This window comes from Silene latifolia, chromosome 4 (assembly GCF_048544455.1).
Source record: "Silene latifolia isolate original U9 population chromosome 4, ASM4854445v1, whole genome shotgun sequence".
In the NCBI taxonomy this organism is placed as follows: Eukaryota; Viridiplantae; Streptophyta; class Magnoliopsida; order Caryophyllales; family Caryophyllaceae; genus Silene; species Silene latifolia.
Genome location: NC_133529.1, coordinates 60,660,795 through 60,673,734, shown reverse-complemented (window position 1 = coordinate 60,673,734; position 12,940 = coordinate 60,660,795). Strand labels below are relative to the sequence as shown.

The window sequence follows — 12,940 nt, the reverse complement described above, 5'->3', positions numbered from 1 at the left end:
AACTAACTACTCCCGGGTAAATAGGGCACGAGGCCTATTTACCAGGAAAGCCTTAAACAACCTCAAAGAACCGTTGCAAGGCCACTATAAATAGCAAAGAAGAAGAAAAGAGAAGACACTTATTCTTTTTTTTTGGTGAAAGGTTAGCTTCCATTAAAACCAAATACAAACTATTACAAACAACCAACAAAAGGTACGATCTAGAGACATGGATCACTACAATTAGGAGCTAATTGAGGTGAGCCATGCTTTCTCTCTACTCGTTTTTGCATACTGATTCCAGAAAAAAGAACGAGTTTTCATAATACATCTAATTTCATGGAATACTCTATCAGAATGTGTGAGCATTCCTTCAATTCTAACTTGATTCCTTTGTCGCCACATATAATAGTACAAGGCCTGAATCCAGGCATTGGTTACCTTTTTCTTCAATCTTGCCCAAGGCTTAGCTTGAACCCACATCAAAGTATTCTGAGTAGGTAATCTGATGTTCAGGAAGGCACTGATCATGCCCAGTATCTTCATAGTGTAGGTGCAGTACTGAAAAAGATGAGAATGGGTTTCAGCAGCACTATCACAGATCAAACATTTATCATCATGACTTATGCCCAAAAGGAAAAGCTTTGATTTTAGTTGAAGGACCTCTTTTGCAATCAGCCAGTTGATGAATGTGTGCTTAGGCACACACCAGGTGTTCCAGATAGCATTATACAAGGTAACTAGTGGTTGTGGTTGCCTGATCCAATGATATCCACTTGAAATTGTATATCCAGCAAGATTATAAGTCCAATGACCAGCAGAATAACCCATAAGAAAAGTGTCTTTGATCTTGCAGATTGTCTTCCAACTCCAGGAGACATCTGGTTTAGGTGAGTAGGTGGACCAGTCATGCCCTTTGAGGTAAATATGGCTCACCCACTTCACCCTAAGACTGTCTGGTTTAGAATATACCCACCAAGCCAGCTTGCCAATGGCAGCTGCATTCCAATAGAAGCTATTCCTGATTCCAAGTCCTCCTTCACACTTTGGGGTACAAACCTTTTCCCAGATGACTAGAGGTGATCTTAGGTATTCAGTAGAGCCATCCCACAGGTAGTTTCTACAAATTGAATCAATCCTTCGTAGGACACCTCTGAGAATCACAAAAATAGTGGCCCAGTGGCTATGCAAAGTGGTCAGCACATAATTAACAAGGATGAGCCTGCCACTGTAGGATAATTTCCTGGCACCAAAAATTTTAATTCTAGCAGTAACGTTATCAATGAGCACAACACAATTCTTCATAGAGAGCCTGCCAGAGACAATGGGAACACCCAAATATTTAAATGGAGTATGCCCTTCAAGAAAGCCTGAAACCAGAAGAATGTCAGCCTTTACAGAACTAGAGACTCCATTAAAGTATATATTGGACTTCATAGCATTCATTTGCAGTCCTGTGGCTACTGAGAAAGTGGCAAAGGCTCTCAATTAAATCATAATAGACGTAGTATCACCCTTTGAGAAAAGCAATAAATCATAAGCAAATAAAAGGTGTGATAGTCTAAGCTGCCCACACAAGGAGTGAAACTTGAACTTCATTGTGGTAGTAACATGGTCAATAATCCTGCTTAGATACTCCATAGTAACTGTGAAAAAGAAGAGGGAAAATGGGATCTCCCTGCCTTAACCCTTTAGCACCATGAAAATACCCAAAGTTCACACCATTAAGCACTAAAGAGTAGGAGGCTGTCTTAACACAACTCATTACTAGGCCAATGAAAGAAGCAGGGAAGTTTAAGGTATGGAGCATTTGATCAAGGAAATCCCAATTAACAGAGTTATACGTTTTTTTCAAATCAATTTTCATAAGACACCTAGGAGACACAGATTTCCTATTATACAGTCTTACTAGGTCTTGGCAGATGAGAATGTTCTTAATGATTGTCCTGCCTTTAACAAACCCTCCTTGATTAGGGCTGATAAGGTTAGGAAGAACAGCAGAGAGCCTAGAACATAAAATCTTTGAGATGGCCTTATATAAAACATTACAGCAAGCTATAGGCCTATATTGAGTAACATTCTGAGGTAGTTCACATTTTGGGAAGAGGGTGATAAAAGTATGATTCACCTGTTGCAGAAGTTTACCAGTGGTAAAAAAATCAAGCACAGCTGAACATACATCCTCACCAACAATGGACCAACTATCTTTGAAAAATGCACTTGAAAAACCATCTGGGCCAGGGGCCTTATGGTTAGGAATAGAGAATATAGCATCTCATACCTCATTCTTAGTAACAGGAGTAAATAAAATGTCCTAGTGTTCCTTGGTGCACACTTTTCCCATCTGAATAATAAGAGCACTAACAGGAGTAGTATTACCAATAAAGCCAAGCAAATGCTCATAATAATCCAGGAATGCAGCTTGGATCTGATCACCTTCAGTATAGGTGATGAGAGTGTCGTTGAGCCTCTCAATCAAACACATTTATATTCTCGACAAACAACTAGTTAGTGGTAAGTCGAGGTCGATCCATGGGACGGTGGTACTCAAATTATTCAATATAATTATGGTTATGCTTGGGTTTGTCACAATTGTAATGGGTTGATGATTCTAATCTAATAGAAGCAATGGAAAGTAAACAAGCAACAAAATTAAGAAATGTAAACAAATGACTAAAAAATGCTATGATATCATGGGTTCATAAGGGATTCATGGGAGTTGATCATACAAACATGTTCTCAATTATAAGCAAGCAATTATTGTTGTAAAGGAACCGAGTTGGTGTATGTCTTACGGTTCTTAGGAAAAGTTGGGTCCCGGAGCCGAATCGATTAGATTGTACAACACCTACAAGTCGACTTACTTTCCCCCTAATCACTTCTATGCATGGTCTAACTAGAGTCGGGTTGGTTTATATCTTACAAGTCAAGTTGAATAGATAAGAGATGGTTGTAAATGCAAGGATTCATAGGCTTAGCATTTCATCAAACATAACATGTGCATAGGTTGACATCACAACAAGCAAGCAAATTAATTATGTGAACATATTAGATTAAGCATGAATCAATCCTCATGTTGGTTTCCCTAATTACCCATTAATCCTAGCTAAGAGACTACTCACTCATTATCAAGTTTAACATGCTAACAAGGTTGTCAATCATATTAACAAGGCAAAACATGATGAACAAGTAAGAAAGATTAACAATAATTAAAACAAGGATTAAGAGAATTATACCTATGGAGATTCCAAAATAATAATGCAAAGAATAATAGAAGTACTTGATGATTGATGGAAGGTTGTCAATCTCCCAATAAACCCAAATGATCTTCTAATTACCCAATAATAAACTTGAATTACTCAATAATAAACTTGAACAATAATTAAAGGAAAGATTAATGTGTGATTTGTGGAAAGATTAAAGAGTAATCTATTCTAATCTACTCCTAATGAAGGCTTAACCTAATCTAAAGAAGGATTGATTTAATCTAATGAAAACTTGATGGTTTGATTATTACAAATGGGGTATATATAGTAGTGCATCATTAGGTTAAGCAAGGGTATTTTAGTAAATACCATTGCTAAGTTTGAGTAGGGAAATGCTCCTCTCGAAAAAAGATACGAGTCTCCTTTTTGCTAGTCTTTCAAGAAATATGTGCGGATCATGGTTCACGTAGCAAGGAAAAACTTCCTGTCCAGCAATACGCTCGTCCCGAGCTGAAAACGAGCATCCTGAGCTTCAACCCGAGCGGGTTGAATTTGTCCCGAGCGGGTTCAGCTGTATCATGCCTTACTTGAACTCGGATTGTAAAACGGACGTCATTTCCTCATCCGGACTCCTATTGGAGTGATTCAAAAGCCTAGACCGCTTGATTTTTCGACGCCGTTTCATCTAGCATACTTTTAGAGCCAAAGGAACAACTCTCGGTTTGGTTCCGAGCATATCTTCTTGCATTGACTTCCTTCTCGTCATCCTTGCTTTTTAGCCTAAGATGCCTCTATATACTCTTTATTTATAATTCCTTGGTCATCATTCTTGCCTCCTCTTCATACTTATTCCATCAAATATCATCAACAAGCTTCCAAATATGCACGAAAGACGGGAATTTCCGCCTTATTATCTCCTTTCCTATAAAACATATAAAATGCACTAAGAAAGCAAAATTGAAAGCATTTGACGGATAAAATGGTCATGAAATGTTATAAAAGCATGCAAAATAGGTTCAATTAGGGGACTAAATGTGCGCAAATAATGTTCACATCAATAGGTATGACCATGAACATTAGTGATTCGAAACACTTTAGATTTTGTACTTCTACTCTTCAGTATGCTGTGGAAGTATTTAGAATTATTGTCCCCTTGATTAACACTAGTAGCCTTAGATTTCTGAAGAAGAAAGCTGTCACAGGCACACTGTAAATCTCTATAAGTTTTAGCTGCTTCTCTTTCTTGCAAGATAAGGTATGTGTTAGAACACACTTGGTTGATGATGCCAAGTTTCATTGTTATTTAATTGTTTGCTTCTTAGTTATAATGTTTAGCATTTGAATCACTCAATGAATTTCCAAAGATGGTTCAAGAATGATCAAGATGAAGTTATGACAAGAAATCCCTTAGCCTTAGTCAAATGTTGTAATACAAATGCTTGGTGATTGAAGCAATCAAATGGACTATCAAAGACGGCTTAACATGATCAAGATGAAGTCAACAAGAAGTCAAGACAATGATATGATCCTAGCATTAGTCGAAAAATGTTAGAGTAAGTGTAACATTCTCATTTACGTCAAGTGGCTGCAAAACCATGCAATAGTGCACTGCATTGTGGTTTCTGATACTACCGTATGGAGGAACTTTTATTCGAAAAGTTTAAGTGTGAAAACCTTTACAACTTTCATATTTTTAAAGCTTTAACATTTGAATCATCATAGTTTGAAAACAAATCTGAAAAATCAATTTGCAAATCTCACATGTTGACTCCTCTAAAGTTGTGCATCTACTTTTACATAAATGGAAAGTTGATTTAGTTAAGTACTAAAGCACTCTTCCATTTGTGGTAAGTTGTCACTTGTCAAATGTGTTGAAGTTTTAAAACTGAAATAAGAAGCAAAGCAACTTGGTTGTTGCACTCACACACAACACCTAACACTTACAATCAAATAAGGCTAGTTATTTTATTGTGTGATTAATTAATCTTAAAATATTCACCTTAAGACCACTACTTCTACTATAAATAGCAAGTCTTAGTATCATTTATTTCTCAAGACTTTTCTAATCATTAATTGTTAAAACACTTTGCAAAACATCAGCTCTTGTTCTTCAACTTATTTGCAAAACTGTTTTCTATTTTAAAAGTCTTCAATCGTTTTTCAAAAGAGCTGTAAATCTCCATGTATCAGTTCACTGCACTGTGACATCTGAGTTTGTTCCATGATTCTCGTGTTTAGGTCTTAATTGTGATCTCCATGTTCATTAAGGGAATGATTGAGATTCAAAGACTCTGTAAACCTGTGAGATAGAACTTAAGTCTTGAAGCAGAGTAGCTTTGAGCAAGTGAAAGTCTTGAAGCAGAGTAGGTTCAAGCAAGTGCAACCAGAGTAGGTTGGCGAGTTATTTTCATTGTAAGGGGTTTAGTTGTTTGAGTAAATTTCTAAACAAGTAATAAAATAACGGTTGGACGTAGGCCTCGGAGTAGAGGCTGAACCAATTTTTTAAAACATCGTCTTGTTTGTTCATTTACTTTTACGTTTGTTCTCCTTATTTTTATATTGTTTATCTCGCAATCTGTCTGTGTCACAGTGTTCAATACTGTGTCTCAGACCTGCTAATTGATTCAATCTTGTGAACTTAAAACGATTAAGTATCTCAAGTTTTCAACTTAAAAGGGATTCACTTAAGATTTTCATTCCTAAGAGTATTCAACTTAAAACGTATTCACTTTATATCTTCATTTTTAAGTTGAAAAAAAATACTCTTTCATTCATACTTTTCTGGTCTGTGCAACAGTCGACTTTACTATGACATATACTGAGCTGAATTCGTGTGTTTATATACTTCTAACTCAAATAGTTCTAAGTATAAACACCTCTATCATTTAAAGTATTGTCCATATCAGTTTAGTCTATTGTCCTAGATTTCAATGAAGCTTAATTCAAGCTTAAAAATTTTAATTGGACACCTAATTCACCCCCTCCCCCTCTTAGGTGTTCTCGTCCTTGACTCTTCAATTGGTATCAGAGCCTCGTGCTCTTGTTATTGGTTAATTACCAAAGAGTTGATCCTATAGTCATGGATGGGAAATATACTAAGAATCCTATCTTCATTGGGGATAACTATTCATGGTGGAAAAATCGCATGGAACACTATGTTAAGAGTACGGCTTATGAGTGTTGGTTGATAATCCAAAAAGGGCCCCTTGCTATCACGGTTACTAGTGCTAATGGTACTAGTGCCCCAAAAAGTGAGGCTAAGTATGTCGAGGCTGATTATAGAAAGGTCGAGAAAAACTCAAAAGCTATGTCCATTCTTCAATATGGCATTGGTGAACAAGAAGTAAACCGGATTTCCGGATGTACCTCGGCCAAAGAAATTTAGGACACCTTAAGCCTTGCTTATGAGGGGACGTCTCAAGTGAAAAAGCATCGTATTGACCTTCTCATTCAACAATATGAGATGTTCAATATGATGAAAGACGAGTCAATTAATAGTCTTTCCTTTCCCTTTTCTAGTATTGTTAATGACCTTAAGAGTCTTGGTAGAAATTTTGAATCCGAGGATATAGTCCGTAAAATCCTTCGAAGTTTAACAGAAACATGGCAATTGAAGGTTACGGCTATTGAGGAGGCCAAAGACTTATCCACTTTAACCCTCAATGAACTAATGGGCTCACTTATGGCTCATGAGTTAACTCTCATGAAACGTTTTGGTGAAAGCTCTAAAGTAAGAGGGATTGCTCTCAAATCAACCTTAATTAATGAGGAAGAAGATAGAGACGATGAGTTTGCAATGTTCACAAAAAATATTATGGATATTGTTGATGGTCATAATCCTAAGAGGTTTAACAACAATTCTAGTAAGGAACGTTTTTCAAAGAAGAGATCTACTTCCATTGTTGGTTGCATTAAATGTGATGAAAAAGGTCACCAAATGAATGAATGTCCAAAGTGGGGTAACATCAAATCTAAAGAAAAATGTGACTTGGCTAAAAAGGAATATAAGAATAAAGTAATGTGTGCTGTTTGGGGAATGTCCGATTCCGATGAGGACGAGATCCTTAAGGAAGAATTGGATACCAAGTTGTTTCTTACTACTCGTCTTAATAATGATACCCTTAGGTCTTCAAAAAGAGAAACATTCAAATGTCTTATGGCCCATCCCGATGATTCTGTTTCTAACTCCGAAGATGAGGTAAATCATCTCAAGACAAAGGTTCGATCCTTCTCCTAAAATAAAGTACATTTACTCTTAGATAAATTCATTGATAAATGTCGTGTTCAAAACAATAAACTTGAAGCTATGCAAATTGAAATTGAAAACATAGCCGAGGAAAATGTTGGTCTAAGAGAGTGTCTAAATGAGCGTGAACAAAATAACATTTCACCTTGTCTTGGGAAAGAAGTAAGGAAATTGAAAAGACAAATCTGATTCTTGTAAATAAGGTCAAACTGCTGAATGTCACAGAGACACCCACTATGACATATGATGTTGAAAAGGAAAACGAGTCTTTAACCAAACATGTTTCTATGTTAACACAAGAACGAGACAAACTTTTAATTGACCTAACCTTTTGTAAAAGTCGTCTTAAGGAACTTGAAAAATTAGCAGAAATGCTACACAATGAAACAAGTCATGCTAAGACTGCCTTTGAAAATGTGCAAACATTAAATCTTGACTAGCTTGCCAAAATTGAGATTTTAAACAAAGAGTTAAATGATGCAAAAGAGTTTTACAAGAAAAAGGAAGGAAGTCAAACTGTTTTAAAGTTTTTACAAGTCAGTCGCAACAAAGTGAAAAGAATGTTGGACTCGGTTTCAAATGCAACAGTAATGTGCACTGTTGCATTCGAAACCAAGAACCAAGTAAAACAGATTTCCGAAGAAGAAAACATGTTGGATTTCCAGAATATGTTATTTGCAATTATTGTGGCAAGACTGGTCATGTATTTAATGGTTGTACAAAAAGAATAAATGACATTGAAAGAAACATTAAGGTTTTCAAGCAAGTGTGGATCCGAAGAGACATGATTCACAAGAAGGGACCCAAATCAATTTGGGTTCCTAAACTAAATGTTTGATTTGTTAAAGGCATTAGTAAGAGGCAGCAGCAATTGGTACTTTGATTGTGGATGGAAGTGAAAGCCAATCTCTCTCACTAGAAGCCTACAAAGGTGGCACCATGACGTTTGACCATAACAAAAGAGGTGAAATTGTTGGTATTGAAAATTTGGTAAGTCATCGTCACAACGTGTCGACAAAGTGTTGCTTGTCAAAGGTTTGAAGCATAATCTTCTTAGTGTCTCTTATTTGTGTGATCATGATAATATTGTTGAATTTATTGTTAGTGAATGTAGAATTCTTGATGCAAAAACAAGGGAACTTGTTCTTGAAGGAAAACATGCTAATGATCTTTACTTGACTAATTTTTGTTCATTGTCCGGTCCAATCATGTTCTGTATGTGTGTCTTAAAGAATGACTCGTGGCTTTGACATAGACAATTAGGTCATGTAAATGTTAGAACATTGAACACCCTTAGAAAGCTTGACCTTATTGATGATATTCGTAACATTAAAATTCAATTTTAAAGAGATGTATGATGATTGTGCTAGAGTAAAACAAGTAAGATGCTCCTTAAATCCAAAAATTAATGTTGTTAGTACTTCTAAACCTCTAAAGCTCTTTTGTATAGACTTGTATGGAGCAACGTATATTAAAAGTAGAGGTAGAAGTCGGTTTTTGTGCATGTTTGTTGATAAATTTTTATGATATGTTTGGCTACTTTACTTGATCTTTAAAAGATGGAACATTTGATGAATTTTTTATTTGGTTGAAAAATGTATAAAATAAATTTGGTTTTTTTTTTACCCGATCATCGAACGAAGTTTGAGAATTCATTATTTGAAACCCATTGTGATGAACATGGTGTTAGCCATAACTTTCTCAACGTAAAACACCTCAACAAAATGAGGTTGTTAAACGTATGAACCGTATCTTGAAAATATGGTTATGACCATGTTTCTAAGTAGTAAGTTGCCAAAGAAGTTATTTTTAAAGCCATCAACACTTTTATGCTTATTTTATAACCATGTTATGATACGTAAAATTCTTAATAAAACTCCCTACGATTTGCTGAAAAGAAGAAATTACAATATTCCCTTTTAAGATGTTTTGGCTGCAAATACTTTGTTCAAAAAAAATGGGAATGACAACTTGGATAAGTTCGATGTTCATAGTGACGAGGTCATCTTTATTGGATATTCGGATCATAACATGGCTTATAAAGTGCACAATAAAAGAACCATTAAAATGAAAGAAAACATTCATTTCATATTTGACGAATCTAGTCCTTTTTGTGTCTAATGAACATGTTGAAGAAGATTAAGATGATGATTTTGAGATTGGGATGATTTGTTAAGATATGGATCAAGTGGTGGAAGAGGCTGAGCAACAGTTGGAGCCACTGTTGCCTGAGTATGATGTCCAAAATTCAGGGGAAACTAATCGTCCTCTAACACAAGAACATGCTCGCTCATCCAAGGGGAATGTGGATGGTGAAGAACAGCCCAACCAAATAATAAACGAACACCAATCACCCCCCTCAAATAATTCCCATGCAACAGTCACCTCGACGGTTACACAAGAACAAACCGATTCCTCAAACCCACTTATTCCAAAAAAAAATGGAAACACCAAAGCTCACCCTCTCTCAAATCTAACCAGTAATCTAAATTTTGGAATAAAAACCAGATCCTCGTTCCAAAACTTTTGTGCCTTCAATGCATTCCTCTCTCAAATTGAACTTGTCAATGTCACAGTAGCACTCACTGTTGCATACTGGGTGACAACCATGAAAGATGAATTAAATCAATTCGAAAGAAATGAGGTATGTCATCTTACCCCTAGGCGAATGTACTGTAATTGGTACAACATTGGTCTTTCGCAATAAGCTTGATGATTTTAGCGAAATCGTAAGGAACAAAGCTAAACTAGTGGTGCAAAGTTTTAACCAATAAGAGGGAATCGATTATGATAAAACCTTTGCAACGGTAGCTAGGCTTGAAGCCATACGTATAAATATAGCTTTTGCATCTCATGCTGACAAAAAACTTTTTCAAATGAATGTAAAAACTGCTTTCCTAAATGGATATCTTGAAGAAGAGGTTTTTGTCGAACAACCACTGGGCTTTATAAATAATGAGTTCCCTAACCACGATAAAACTTAATAAAGTACTTTATGGTTTAAAACAGGCTCCTAGAGCCTGATATGATAAGCTTTCAAAGTTTCTATTGGAAAATATCTTTTACATGGTTCGGTTGATAAGACATTGTTTATCAAGTCACAGTGCGATGAACTGTTGCTTGTGCGAGTATATGTCGATGACATTATTTTTGGTGCAACAAATGACGTCCTTTTTAAATACTTTTTGAATCTAATGACTTCTGAATTTGATGAACATGATGAGAGAACTTGGATTTTTCCTTGATCTTCAAATCAAACAAAGTGAGAAAGGTACAATGATTTATCAACAAAAGTATTTGAAGGAAATACTAAGTAAGTTTGGGTTGACTAATGTTAAACCTCTTGCTACACCAATGGTTTCTAACATCAATCTTGACAAAGACGAAAATGGTAAGAGTGTTAGTGAAATCATGTATCGAGGTATGATTGGTTCATTACTTTATTTAACCGCTAGTCGACTCGACATACAATTTAGTGTATGCTTGTGCGCCCGCTTCCAATCAAGTCTTAAGGAATCACATTTCAAAGCCGTCAAAAGGATTTTTGAGTACTTGATTGGAACACAAACATATATCCTTGATATCCATCTCATTATGATCTTGATCTTGTAGGTTTCGGCGGGTAGCATGGTGGATAGAAAGAGCACATTGAGTATTGACACTTCTTGGGTCCTTGCCTCATTTCATGTGTAATACTACGGTTTTATGAGTCTCTGGATACTCTATCGAGTAGGCCTTACTCTGTCGAGTAAGGGTGTGTTGCGTTTTAAAATAGTTTCTGACCTGTTGGGTACTCGATCGAGTAACGTAGATACTCGATCGAGTAAGGGGGCACTCGATCGAGTACCGTAGCTACTCGATCGAGTAGCCGGTTTACGGGGAATGATTTGACGGGTTTTGCTAATAACGCGAGTTTGATATAAAAGGTTTCCGTCAGTTTATTTAATCACTTTTAACCTTTCTCAACCCTTCAAAAGAAAAAGGAGTTACGTAGTTCTCTCTCGTCGCGTTGTTGGCAAATCCCCAAGGCTAGGAGTGTCGGATCATCTTGTTCTTTGCATCATAGTGTTCCTTGCGTCAAGGGTAAGATCTACATACCAATTTTATACTGTTTCTTTGAGTTTGTTTAAAACCCTAATTGGGTAGATTTGGGGGTTTTGGGAGGGTTATGTTGATTAGGTGATAATTGTATGATTATGTGTATAGGAGAAGGGTTCGTAGAGGAAAGGTTTTGAGACAAAATTTGCTAGATCGTCGATGTTTGTGTTGTATTCCGGTGTAGGGTTTCCCTACTCGCATTAATTACATAATGTGTGGTGATTGTGTTGTAATTAGTGATTGTTGATTGATTCAGACGGTTGTGATTGTATATTGTTGATTGATTCAGACGGTTGTTGATGTTGTATTGTGATTGCTGATTGTTTGTCTCTGGTTCTCGAGATGCGTTCTCGGCTGAGTGGAGTCACTTGCGGGAGTGGCTTCACGCCCTAGTTTCGCCCTTCGTGGAACCCGCCACGGAAGGGGATGTGCACATTAATGGGACAGGGTTATCGCTCGGTATGATGAGCGGGGCTTAGGTGGGAATGGTCATGGTCCCCCATCGGCAGGTAAGTCCAAAGGGACGATCGGTGACGAGATTGATTGGAGTGGGTGTGATTGTGTGTGTGATTGTTTGAGCTATGTTGTTTGTTGTGTTGTTGGATCATATAAATTGTGTGATTAGTATCGACCCCGTTTAAATGTTTTAAAAACTCGTGGTGATCCATTCGGGGTGGTGAGCGCTTATTGAGCGGTATGAGACGATGCGTATGGGATAGTCGGGATGAGTCACCACGTTGCGCTTTAGAAGTCTTCACGCTTGCGTCGACGCTTGATAGTATTTTGAAAGTAGATAGTTTTGAGAACTTGTATTTCCTTTTATCAGTTTTGGTTTTGAACATGTAATCACTTAAACCATAATTACTGTTAAAGTACGTTTCTTTATTGTCTTATGATATTCATTGACTCGGGCAACCGAGATGGTAGCATCCTTATAACTGAGTGGTCCTGGTAAGGCACTTGGAGTATGGGGGTGTTACAAATGGTATCAGAGAGACGATTCTGAAACCTGTAACTAATGAATCTAATGAACCTAGGGAGTCTAATTAAAATGAACCCGAGGTAAAATTTGTAGGAGCTAATGCAAAGACTTGGGAGACGTCCTAAAGTCGCGAACTCGCCCTACAATTTTGAACCGGTCACTATGGGATATGAGTCGGGATCGCTATGTGTTTACCTTGTGTATTGTGTACCTATGTAGTGATGTGTGGCATGAATCAGTGGATGTATGTATGTTGAGAATGGGGAATATGTAGAAAAGATGGTGATGATGTGATTTCGTAAGTTATTGATTGAAAGCATGATAGTTATTTTACGATATGGCATTATAGAAATACGGAAATGAAATTTGTTTGATTTGAGTTATACATAGAGTTATGTATACATATATGTTGTTGGTAGTGTTGTACGA

General features: G+C 36.7%; 1 protein-coding gene across 1 annotated transcript; it reads right to left on the bottom strand.

The window, feature by feature from the left end:
• Positions 1-222: 222 nt before the first annotated feature.
• On the bottom strand, positions 223-1,425 carry LOC141651568 (uncharacterized). The gene has a single exon (XM_074459273.1). The coding sequence runs from the start codon at positions 1,423-1,425 to the stop codon at positions 223-225; it is 1,203 nt and encodes a 400-aa protein (XP_074315374.1).
• Positions 1,426-12,940: the final 11,515 nt, after the last annotated feature.